Genomic DNA, 11,448 nt, shown 5'->3' with positions numbered 1-11,448 from the left:
TGGCTTGGTATGCATCTGGCAGGTGAACTATCCTTTGATTGAGCTATACTCTCTTATGGACACAGCATTGAGGCAGAGCACTCAGGATACAGTGAGTATGATGTGGACCTTGCTTCTGCTTTCTGGACTGAAAGGAGTGCACCAAGACTGAACAGCACCCCAACCATAGGGATCTGGAGCCTGAGGCTTGTGTTAGTATCACCAGTCTCCAGGCCTTCACACCTTCAATACCTGGCCGAGTTCTCAGTACAGGAGACCTCTAGGAGTGGCCAGGTAGACAAGGGACTAACCTAGAAGTCTCCGCAGAGTTTTGTATGGGCTTGAAGGAAGGACCTTGGGGGAAAATAGGAGAGATATTAACTGGATCAGTTGGGCAGCTATGGAGCAGGACAGTGAAATGTGCAGCATCTTTAAAAAGAGTCAGGTTTAGGTCTAATACGTGTGGATATAAAATGAGGAAGTGGCTTTAGGCTGTCCAAGATATGTAGTTAAGTGAGAAAAGCATAGTACAGATCTGTATACAGAGAATGTCTTCATTTTTACCACAAACAACTTTTCTAGAAGCCAATTTGAATTCAGGACCCAGAGAGAATGACACACAGGTGTGCAGACACAATTCTAAAAGGATAACACTATACAGTAAGCCTCAGCTTTTCTGTGTATTTGTATAATTCTGTCTACTCTGTCTACATTGTTTCTTTCCTCCACTGATACTGCACAATGTCTTCATCAGAGTGACCATTCTGGTCATATGTTCAACCTAAATATTCCTGTTCTCAGACATCACTGCTAAATCTTCTCTGAGGTCTTAACTCTTCCCCCATCCACTGATGTTTCATCAAAGCTCTGTCTTCCACCACTTCTGAATCACTACATAGTCACTGGTAATAGCTTTCTGTAATTTGCATTTTGCAACTGTAGTTCTGAGGTAATACCGGTTCCCTGTGGAAAACAGTCCCTGCAAGAGAAATGATAATCACTTCCAGACAATGAGATATCCTGGTTTTAAGTACCCCAATTCCTTGGAAAAGGAAAGCAGCCTTTGCATACATGCTCCATCTTGGAACACTGCAGCCATTGTCGCCTTCCAAAACAACATTTATTACATTGTTCTTTTTTTGGTGGATGTTAGATTTCTACAAGGAACTGGGTTTATGCTAGGACATAAAGATATTAAATGGAAAAAGTATTGCTCAATGAATTGGATGCAAAAATTAATGATCAGATTAGAGAAATGTTTTCTATGGGTGCATTTTTTTTTTAAACTCTTGCTTCAGGGTGGCCTCACATTCATCCTGTATCTTCTCTGTCATGGCCCTATACAAAGTATTTCTGCCTTGCCCAGACCAACAAAACTGTCTCTAATGCTACTGGGTATATTTGACTTGTGGGATGATGACGCTTACGAGGTTCTGCTTCCAGGGACATATTTTGGATCTAAATGACTCTATAGAATGATATGTGCATTTGGATCTGTAGTCTTTGGGATCATATGAAATATTTTTAGCTTTGGAACCACGCTGAGAATCAAGGGGTCTGTAATAATGTCTACAAACACCTGCGTGATCGGTTGCAGGCACCACTTCCCCTCTGGCCTGGTACGTTAGACCTCAATTTCCAGAGCACTTAAGAGGACGTGGCCTTTCCTTCTAGAGGCCAATGGAAATGTCTTGTCCTCGTCCTGTGCGTCTGTGAACTACATTACCCAGAAGAGCGCGCGTCGATGGACTGCAACTCTGACCAATGAAGGTAGGAAAAGTCGTTGTGCGTGTGCGCCTAACGTCGGGGCGGAACTTCCGTCCTCATCCCCCTGGCGGTCTTTTTGCCTCTTTCATGCCTGTTCGTCCGCTAATGTTCTGAAGCGTAGGTTCAGGTTCGGAGTGACTAATCTAGAAGGCGCGAGGGGAGGCGCTGTTCCCGCCGCACACAGTTGGGTCCGCGGCAGGCGACACCGCCCGGGCTGCCCCGCGCCGGGGACCGGGACGGGGACCGTCGGCCCGGGTGTCCGCTCCGCCCACCGAGTCGGATGGCGGCAGCCTCGCCCAGGGACCCGGCTGAGGTAAGTGCTCGTCACCCCGGCCCTCCCCGCCGCCCCCCTCCCAGACTTCGAAGGCCCGAGAGCTGGGCGCCTGCTTGCGGCCCAGGCAGGAGTGTCCGGGACAGGGAGTCGCCGGTCGGCGGGGGCGCGTGCGTGAGCGCCGGCGGGCTGCGTGCGGCGCGGGCTCCGGGCTGACGGGCCGCCAGGGCGGGGGCTGCAGGGGGCCTGAGGCGCGGGCATTCTGCACTCCGGGGACAGAGCGTGAGGCGGAGCCACACCTGCGCTGGCGGGCCGAGGTGCGGGACCTTCGTGAGGACTCTGGGCGCCAAGGGGACTTTGGCCGAAAGAGGGACCGGATCTCCATTTGGGATTTAAAAGTTTCGCGAAGGTGGTTTAGAGGGAGAGCAGACCGAGGGCAATGAAGAGGACATTGAGGCCTTGGGAGGTTGGATCTTAGTTCAGGCGGCACAGTTGGCAAGAGGGGACACAGCACTGAGGCACAGCTCTCAGCCACGTGAGATCACCTGAGGTACGGGTTACGTGAGCCCAGCGAACCCTGCCGTGGACCCGTCCCTCCACTAACAGCCTCTCTACACGGTTTCCCCTTGAGGCAGAGGTGCTGTGGAACTTACACAGGCTGGTGGGGGGTGTCTCAGCCGCCCACCAGGCTCGTGGCCCTGGCCACCACCCGCATATTCTCTGGATTATGATGTCCTGGGGCGCATACGGGCCGTTCCCCCAGGCCTGGGCCTGGGAGCCCTAGGGAAATCCCAAACAGAGGGGCCTAAGTCCATCTCAGGCTTTATATAGAAATGATCCCCAGATGCACTAGGAACTTGTTCCAAGATACGCATATGTTTACAGTTGACTGAGTGTTCAGAAAAGCACAGGTGTCCTTTTAGGTGGGAACAAAGAGCAGGGGGCGGGAATCAAGACTGGAATGACTGAGAGGTTGGTGTGTGTTCTGGATGTGTTGGGAGGTGTGACTCAGAGGGAGAAAGTGATCTTAAGGTCTTAGCAGACCCGGGCTGGCTGCTGAGTGTAGAACAGACATTGAGTGTAGAACAGACAGCGAGACAGAGGGAGGAGGAAGGAGGATCAGGCTGCAGGCTGCTGCCAAAGTCCTGGTGAGAGTTGGACTAGAGGTGTGGCTTAGGAAAAGTGGTTGGATTCTGGATGCGTGTTTTATTTATTTTTTTTTTTAAAAGATTTTATTTATTTATTTGACAGAGAGAAATCACAAGTAGATGGAGAGGCAGGCAGAGAGAGAGAGAGGGAAGCAGGATCCCTGCTGAGCAGAGAGCCCGATGTGGGACTCGATCCCAGGACCCTGAGATCATGACATGAGCCGAAGGCAGTGGCTTAACCCACTGAGCCACCCAGGCGCCCCTGGATGCGTGTTTTAAATGGGCAACTAGGGGGCATCTGTCTTGGCTCAGGTCATGATCCCAGGGTGCTGGGATGGAGCCCTGCGTCTGGCTCCCTGCTGAGAGGGAAGCCTGCTTCTCCCTCTTCTACTCACCCTGTGTTTCCTCTCTTCACTGTGTCTCTGTCAAATAAATAAAATCTTTAAAAAAAAAAAAAAGATAAGTAAATGGGCAACTAGATTCTCTGATGATGGAGGAGTGAACACAGGACTCAGGGATGACCCCAGTGTTTTAGGTCTTAGCGGCTGTAGGACTGGAAGGTCCATCATTTAAGGTGAAGAATGTGGTAGTAATATTCACTATGGGGAGGGGGTGTTAGGAGCTTTGATTTAGGTATATTGAGAGTTTGAGGTGTTTCAGAGATGACTGAATTGATGCATGATGTGGGCAGTTGTATACATAGTGTGGGAATCTGAGGAAGGTTGAGGTTGGAGGATTCAGGATGTTCCCAATCAGGAGGGGTAATCTTCAGGTTATTATTATAAAGCTAATAGGGGACCAGGCAGGGGAGGATGGGGACTGTGGACTGGGTTTCTTGTCTGGGTACCCATCTGATGGCTAGAGGCTTCACAAACACAAATGAAGCAGGTATAGGCTCTGAAAGGAGTGTGTGTCAGGCACAGGATAGTCTGGCAGGTGGCCAGGCTTACAACACAAGAGTGGACGTGAATGAGGTAGACACAGAGGCAAGGGATAACCAAGGCGAGATGTCATGCAGACCAGAGTGGGTCTCTGCACCGCTCTGTGCACTCACCAGGATTTTGTGAGGGCTTTGTCGGGGCCTGGGCTGTTTCGTTCAGCCAGGAAGATAAGGTCAAGGGCAAATGTCGTCATTTGTGAGAATCATTAAGGCCTGGGGTGAACTATCAGTGGAGCTGGGCTTTGAGTGAGGGTTAGGTGGGCAGAGGAAGTTTGTGACTGCTTTGGGGACGGCAGTGCAGCACCTCGTGCAATAGGGCCATCGGTGTCTGAGATCCATATGTCTGAAGCAAGGAACAGACCCGAGCAGTGAAGGCTTCATAGGAGCATTTGGGACTGTGATGGCTTGTGGGAGTCTTGAGAAGTCAATGGTCACATTCAATCCCATTTGAATTTGCAGAGCCTCCTGTGGATGCTGTTGTCAGGTTTTGGTGCAAGGTCTAAAACCAAGACCCGATATTATGTGTGGCACTGATGTCTGAAAACCCTGAGGGGCTCAGGTGGCCAGAGTGCTGCTTCTGCTCCCCACTCTTCCTTCAGAACTAAGATCTAACCAAATACTGTTTTTATTAATGGGCTCAGGGGCCTATCCCTCTTTAGTTGGTTTCAGCTCCTTACCTGCCTATGGAGTTACTCAGATAAGTCAGTGGCATCTTCCCAGGGGAAACGGGTACCTCTTTGTGTCGATATTACAAAGCTTGGATCTCACAACCACCAGCTGTTAACTCTTTCCCAGACTGCCACCCCGTGTGGCCCAGTGTGGCATGTGGTGTCCTTCTCTCCCACGCTGTGAATATATATGGTTAGAAAAGTGCTCTCGATCTCATGTGGCCAGTGTTAGGTGTTCTGTGTTTGGCCATCCCTGTCACCCTAGCACACAGTCCCTTCTTCACCATGGGGTGAAGAGGAGGTGATTGAAAATAAAGTCATCTATAACTGTAAGGCCAGAGAGTTGCCTAAGGTATGCAGGGCAATGAGCTGGTGGCAGCCACGGGCAGGTGACAGTGTCTGCAATGTGGGGATGTGCCATATAAGGAATGACATGTACTTGTGGAGGGAGTGTGCCTGATGCCCCAGGGCCCTGGGCTTGAGAGCTGGGTGGCTTGTCCATACTAGGTGAATTGTGTAGAAGAAATGGGTGAATGCCTCTGTGCCAGACCCTTGTTTGGTACCTTGTTATCCACCTGCCTTGTCTTTCTGATGGGTGGTGCCCGTGATCAGTGGGCCTGTGAGGAGACAGTGGCACCACTGGTGCTAGGGCCTGGTTTCTCTTCTGTGTTGGATGCTTAGGAAAGGATGGGTGAGGGGTAGATGTGGAGGGGTTGGATTGTCATCTTTGAGGGAGAGGCTGTTTATGGTTTCATCTGTCTCCATCTTGCCAGGGTATTGTGACCTTTGAGGACATTGCCGTGTCCTTCTCCTGGGAGGAATGGGATCTTCTTGATGAGGCTCAGAGACACCTGTACCAGGATGTGATGCTGGAGAACTTGGCGCTTATAACCTCCCTGGGTAAGGTCCTCACACCTGCCTCTGTCCCCTGAGCTAGTCTTTCCGTTTCACTTTTTCCCCAAGGGCTGGTCTGTCCTCTCATCAGGATTGTGGTCTCTGCTTCCTTCTCCACTTCCTTGAATGGCAGTGTTGTTGGCTGGGCTGAGGTATGTGCACTGCCTACTCCTTGAGTAGCCCCAACACCTGAGACTCCCAAGCCTCCCAGGAAAGGAACCAGGGTCAGGAGTGTTCCAGTTAGCCCAGTGGATCCCACTTTGCTGCCCTCTCTCTGGCAGGTGACTAACAGTTACAAAGCACCCAAGTATCCCAGGTTCCACTTTCTTCCTCCAGCTGACATTTCCTTATTCCTTCTTGGGCCAGAAATTGCCGTCACTGACCATCACGGTTATGTAGACCACCGTCTGTTCTTGCAAGATCCTCCTTGGAATTTGTCTTTATAATAGTTTTCTTTCCTGTGCGCTGCATGTGCTGAGCTGTTCTTGGCCAGTGCTTGCCCCTTATCTCTCCCGTCTTCCCCTTATTAGCATCTGGATCATCCAGGGGCAACATAGCTGCTCGTCCAGGGGTTGTGGTGGAGAGTCCATTGTGGTTCACAGCCCAGCTCCGAACAGTGACACCTAGGGGAGAGCAAGACGTCAGGGCTGTGTGTACATCATACCAGAAACTTCCTATTTGTGACTGGTCTTTTGTTGGTAATGACCGTGGCCCCCAGACTTCATACCTGCCTTTCCTTCCCCGGTCGTCACACTCAGGTGACTGGTCAACTGCTGGTCATCACTTGTACTCTTACTTCCTGCCCAGGGCTAATCCGCACCTCTCTGATCTGCACATCTTTTTTTTTTTTTTTAAGATTTTATTTATTTATTTGTCATAGAGAAGCGAGAGCAAGCATAGGCAGACAGAGTGGCAGGCAGAGGCAGAGGGAGAAGCAGGCTCCCCGCCAAGCAAGGAGCCCGATGCGGGACTCGATCCCAGGACGCTGGGATCATGACCTGAGCCGAAGGCAGCCGCTTAACCAACTGAGCCACCCAGGTGTCCCTGATCTGCACATCTTGACCATTTTAATCACTGCTTCATGTGGGGACTCTCCTCATTGGCTCCTGTGTGTTGTGTCATGAGGTGCACACAGATTCTTGCACACACAGTTTCTCTTTCACTGTCGAATTTTCCTGAGCCTGAACACACCCTTCTATGTGACAGACTATATCCGGTTGAAAGTTATGTGTAGACCTTGTCTCTCCTCAGTGTGTTTATTTCACCTCACAAGTGCCCCTGAGCCCACATTTTGTGATCATTAGTGGCCCAGTACAGCTAAGCATCTCAGCCTCAGCCTGAATTCAAACCTCCTATCCTATAAACAATCTCATGGACTTGTTTCTGGGTTTGTTAGACGTACCTGGGTAGTGGCTGCCTACCCACAAATGTCACCATGCACTTCACCAGCATTTCCTACTTTCAGGTTGTTGGCATGGAGCAGAGGATGAGGAGGCACGTTCTGAGCAGAGCATTTCTGTAGAAAGAGTGTCACAGGTCAGGACTCCCAAGACAGGTCTTTTTCCCCAGAAGGCCAACCCCTGCGAGGTGTGTGGTCTGGTCTTGAAAGACAATTTTCACGCAGCTGAACACCAGGAAACACAATTCAGTGAGAAACTGTACACTGGTGGGACACATGGGGAAAGATTTTATTTCGGTGAAAACCTTCAGCAGCAGCTCAAGCAGCACATGAGCGAAAAGCCCTTCAGAAACCACACAAGCAGAGCTTCAGTGGTCAAGAACTGCAGCTTGCAGGTGTCAGGGAAGCCCTTTATCTGCGGGGAGATTGGGAAGGACTTCTTGGCCACCTCAGTAACCCTCCAGCAACAGGCCACACATACTGGAGAGAAGTCAAACAATGGAACTGAATATGGGGCGGCCTTCCACATGGGAAAAACTCAGCACCGCTGGGGAGACAGCACAGAAGCTTTCAGCCAAAAGCATACATTCGTTCAACACCAGAGGGTTCACCCTCGAAAAAGATGTTACATGTGCAGTGAATGTGGGAAATCTTTTAGCCATAACTCTAGCCTTATTAAACACCAGAGAGTTCACACAGGAGAAAGACCTTATGAGTGTGGGGAATGTGGGAAATCCTTTAGCCAGAGCTCCAACCTCTTTCAGCATCGGAGAGTTCATACTGGAGAAAGGCCTTATGAGTGCAGTGAATGTGGGAAATCTTTCAGCCAAAGCTACAGCCTCAATAACCATCGGAAGGTTCACACTGGAGAAAGGCCATTTGAGTGTGGAGAATGTGGCAAATCCTTCAGCCAAAGATCCAACCTCATTCAACATCAGAGAATTCACACTGGAGAAAAGCCCTATGAATGCAGTGAATGTGGGAAGTCCTTTAATCAAAGCTCTGCGCTCCTGCAGCACCATACCGTTCATACTGGAGAACGGCCCTATGAGTGCAGTGAATGTGGGAAATCCTTTACCTACAATTCCAGTCTTTTAAAACACCAGAAAGTCCACACGGGATCAAAGCCTTATGAGTGCAGTGAATGTAGGAAATCTTTTAGCCAGAATTGCAGTCTTGTTCTCCATCTGAGAGTTCACACTGGAGAAAGGCCTTATGAGTGCAGCAAATGTGGAAAGTCTTTTAGCCAAAGCTCTGCACTCCTTAAGCACCAGAGAGTTCACACTGGAGAAAGGCCATATGAGTGCAGTGAGTGTGGGAAGTCCTTTAGGCAAAGCTCCAACTTCAGTGACCATCGGAGAGTTCACACTGGAGAAAGGCCGTATAAGTGTAACCAATGTGGGAAATCCTTCAGTAAGAGCTCTGGCCTCACTCGACACCAGAGAGTTCATAGTGGATTGGGCATTGTAAATATGAATGAGAAAGCCATTAGCCGAAGCCCTTACCTCATTGATTACCACACAGTTCACATGGGAAGTACAACTTAGATATGTAGCAAATGTATTTCCTTGTTCAGTATAACAACATCGAGGAGATCTCTTTTGAGGGTACCATCTGCCTGAATTGAGCCTCATACATCCAGACATCAAAATAAATTCCAGGTATGTAGAACTGTGTTGCATGTTTCAGCTCAGGCCCATGTGAGTTTTTATTACGTTGATTCTGTAGCAGCAGCCATTCACCTCTTCCCTGCGGGTGCCCGCATTTGTGTCACTTAGCCACAGTGACGTGTTCAGCAAAGTAAGCCTTAGTGTTTTCCCATTCCCTGGGTAAATGTGAAAAGCCAGGGGACTCATTCTTTTCTCTCTGATTAGTTAGGGCATGGATGACTCCGTTGTGTTCCAGAGGACTCCATCTTAGTTCTGCTGGTGGCCTGAAAAGTCAGCTTTTTTAGGGATATTATTGGTCTGATGACTCTTGTGATGAAATTTGCAGCCTCCAGCTCACCAGCCAAGGAACAACCTTCCTCTGTATTCTGGTTTATGTTATAACAAAGGCCTTGTTGTGTAAGTCACCTTTATCTTAAGGATTAGATTCACTTCATGAGGTGGTTTCAGAATGACAGGAGAAACAGGTGCTATGGGAGCCCCAATCTTTGTTTGCATCAAGGGGATGGAAGGATGGTAATTTTCTCTCTAATTTGGCTCTTGTTTGCTTTGTTGCCCAAGGCTTCTAAGAAGATTCTATAAAGTGTTGTGGTTAGATTGTAGCCTGGATGCAGGATGTTTCGTGGTGTCAGCACTTGTCCTGAAAAGAGGGCAGTTGTAACAACCTCTGATACTTCTGGAGACAACATAGAATTGTTCTCTTGTTTGCAGGGGATATTGCATTGTGCCCAGCACTGGTGCAGGGAATGTTCCTAGGCCCTGCAAAGGAGTGATGTACTCTGATGCCTAGGATTCTATGTGGTAGTGTCACTGGCTGAAAGATGATAGGGGGATCATAACTGTACACAAATGGTGGATTAACAGAGAGGCCAAAAGAACACAACAAACTGGTTAGAATGTGCCTCTTTTAAAGGTTGCCTGCTATTGTTCGGTCAGTATGGCTGTGAAGGATGAGCCAGTACAGAAATTCTCAGATCCTTCTGAACTATAAATCTTGTGTAGCTGAGGGCCTTAGAAGAATCATCTAATGGGGGGCTTCTGGGGGGCTCAGTTGGTTAAGTGTCCGATTCTTGGTTTTGACTCAGGTGAGGATCTCAGGGTTGTAAGATTAGGCCCTGCGTACAGATCAAGCCTCAGTGTGGAGCCTGCTTGGGATCCTCTCCCTTCTCCCTGTGCGTCCCCACACATCCACATTCTCTCACTTGCATGCCCTCTCCCTAGAAAGAAGTCTAACAGTTTTACGGATTCCTGTAGCTTCTCTGCAATGTGCACCTAAAGGTCATTGCAACAAAGGAAGGAAAACAAAGATAGAAGGAAGGAGGATCTCGGTCCAGAAGTGCAGGCTTTACGCAGCTTGCTTTCCCGATGACTCAGGTGGACATGGCTTTCGTTGCTTTCCTGTATTTGCTGCCACTGAGACAAGGTGCTGATCCCAGGGCATTACAAGGGATATGGTGGGGTTTGCCAAACTTTTTTTTGAAAACTTTTTTTATATTGTAATGCCTTTTCAGAATAGTTAATAAATAATAAATTGTCCATGATTACACTGTTCCATTTGAAGATTTTTTGACATTCATATAAACCCATGAAACCATCATCACAATCATAGCAGTGTGCGTATACATCACCCCGTATTCATTCATGCCCTTTAATTATTATGTCTTTCTCTCTGTCCTCCAGGCAAACATTGATTCACTTTCTTCTGCAATAGATTAATATGTATTTTCTGCAATTTTACGTGATTGAAAATAAAATGTTTTGGGTTTTTTCCCCCTATGTGTCCTTATGTGGTATATTATTTATTTTGAGTTTTGTCAATGGACCTGTGTAATTAGCTCATTCTTTTGATATTGTCAAGAGATGTAATGTTCTGTGGATTAACCACTATTTTTTTATTTACTTGTCTTTTTCAGATATTTGAGTTGTTTCTGGTTTGGGGCTTTATCAAACAGTTATTATAGACATTTGATTCTTAAATTTACGATTCTTTATATGGATATGTTTCATTTCTCTTGTGTTAATACCTCAGAGCACAATGCCTGAGTTACAGGGCTGCAATTTTGGGACTGTTTAAATGAGGTCATTCTCATGAGAACTCTTCCCTGATAGCTCCCTGTGAAAAGATGTGTTAGTTATGGGCTGAATTGTATGTTCCCAAAATGATATGTTGAAGTCCTAATCTCCAGTACCTCAGAATATCACTGAGTTTGGAAATAGGGTTTTTAAAAAGGTAAAATAAAGGCGATACTGTGGACACTAATCCACTGTGACTAGTGTCATTGAGAGGAAATTGGTACGGAGACAGACAGAGGGAAGATCATGTGAAGACAAGAAGAAAATACCCACCCACAAGCCAAGGAGAGAAGTGTCAGGAGAATTCAGTGCTGCTGACACCCTGATCTCTCATATCTAGCCTCCAAATTTGTGAGAAAATACACTTCTGTTGTTTAAGCCACCCAGTCTGAAGTAATGTGTTATGGTGGCCTTAGCAAATCTTAGGGGGGCCATCAGCATCTGGGAAGGAGAGGGTCTGCAGGGCACCCTAGAGTCAGAGGAAGAAGGTGATTACAATCTGTAGAGTAGTTGGGACCAGAAGGAGAGATGGGCTTGGAATTGATTCCTCCATCCCCACCTTTCACTGGAGGTCACAAAGAGAAATTTGCCATTCAGCCATGTAAAATGGAGATCATCACCAGAACCACCTCTGGGGCTATT

General features: G+C 48.1%; 1 protein-coding gene across 2 annotated transcripts; it reads left to right on the top strand.

Annotated features, from left to right (window-relative positions):
- Window positions 1-1,718: 1,718 nt before the first annotated feature.
- On the top strand, window positions 1,719-10,274 carry LOC122912103 (zinc finger protein 211-like). Of its 2 annotated transcripts, none has more exons than XM_044257456.1 (3): window positions 1,719-1,749; window positions 5,547-5,673; window positions 7,133-10,274. In XM_044257456.1, exons 1-3 carry the CDS (start codon window positions 1,744-1,746, stop codon window positions 8,611-8,613), a joined length of 1,614 nt encoding a protein of 537 aa, XP_044113391.1. In that variant the 5' UTR covers window positions 1,719-1,743; the 3' UTR covers window positions 8,614-10,274. The 2 variants fall into 2 exon arrangements, with proteins under 2 accessions (XP_044113391.1, XP_044113392.1); XM_044257457.1 differs by lacking the exon at window positions 1,719-1,749 and adding an exon at window positions 1,890-2,059.
- Window positions 10,275-11,448: the final 1,174 nt, after the last annotated feature.

The sequence above is a fragment of the Neovison vison genome, chromosome 7, assembly GCF_020171115.1.
Source record: "Neovison vison isolate M4711 chromosome 7, ASM_NN_V1, whole genome shotgun sequence".
NCBI classification, from domain to species: domain Eukaryota; kingdom Metazoa; phylum Chordata; class Mammalia; order Carnivora; family Mustelidae; genus Neogale; species Neogale vison.
This window is presented reverse-complemented; position numbering and strand designations above follow the sequence as displayed.

Bases quoted from the DNA above. Each gene is read 5' to 3' on its own strand.
- LOC122912103 (XM_044257457.1), top strand. From the start codon at position 2,027: ATGGCGGCAGCCTCGCCCAGGGACCCGGCTGAG. The intron at 2,060-5,546 runs GTAAGTGCTCGT...CCATCTTGCCAG, and splicing joins CGCCCAGGGACCCGGCTGAG to GGTATTGTGACCTTTGAGGA. The intron at 5,674-7,132 runs GTAAGGTCCTCA...TCCTACTTTCAG, and splicing joins GGCGCTTATAACCTCCCTGG to GTTGTTGGCATGGAGCAGAG.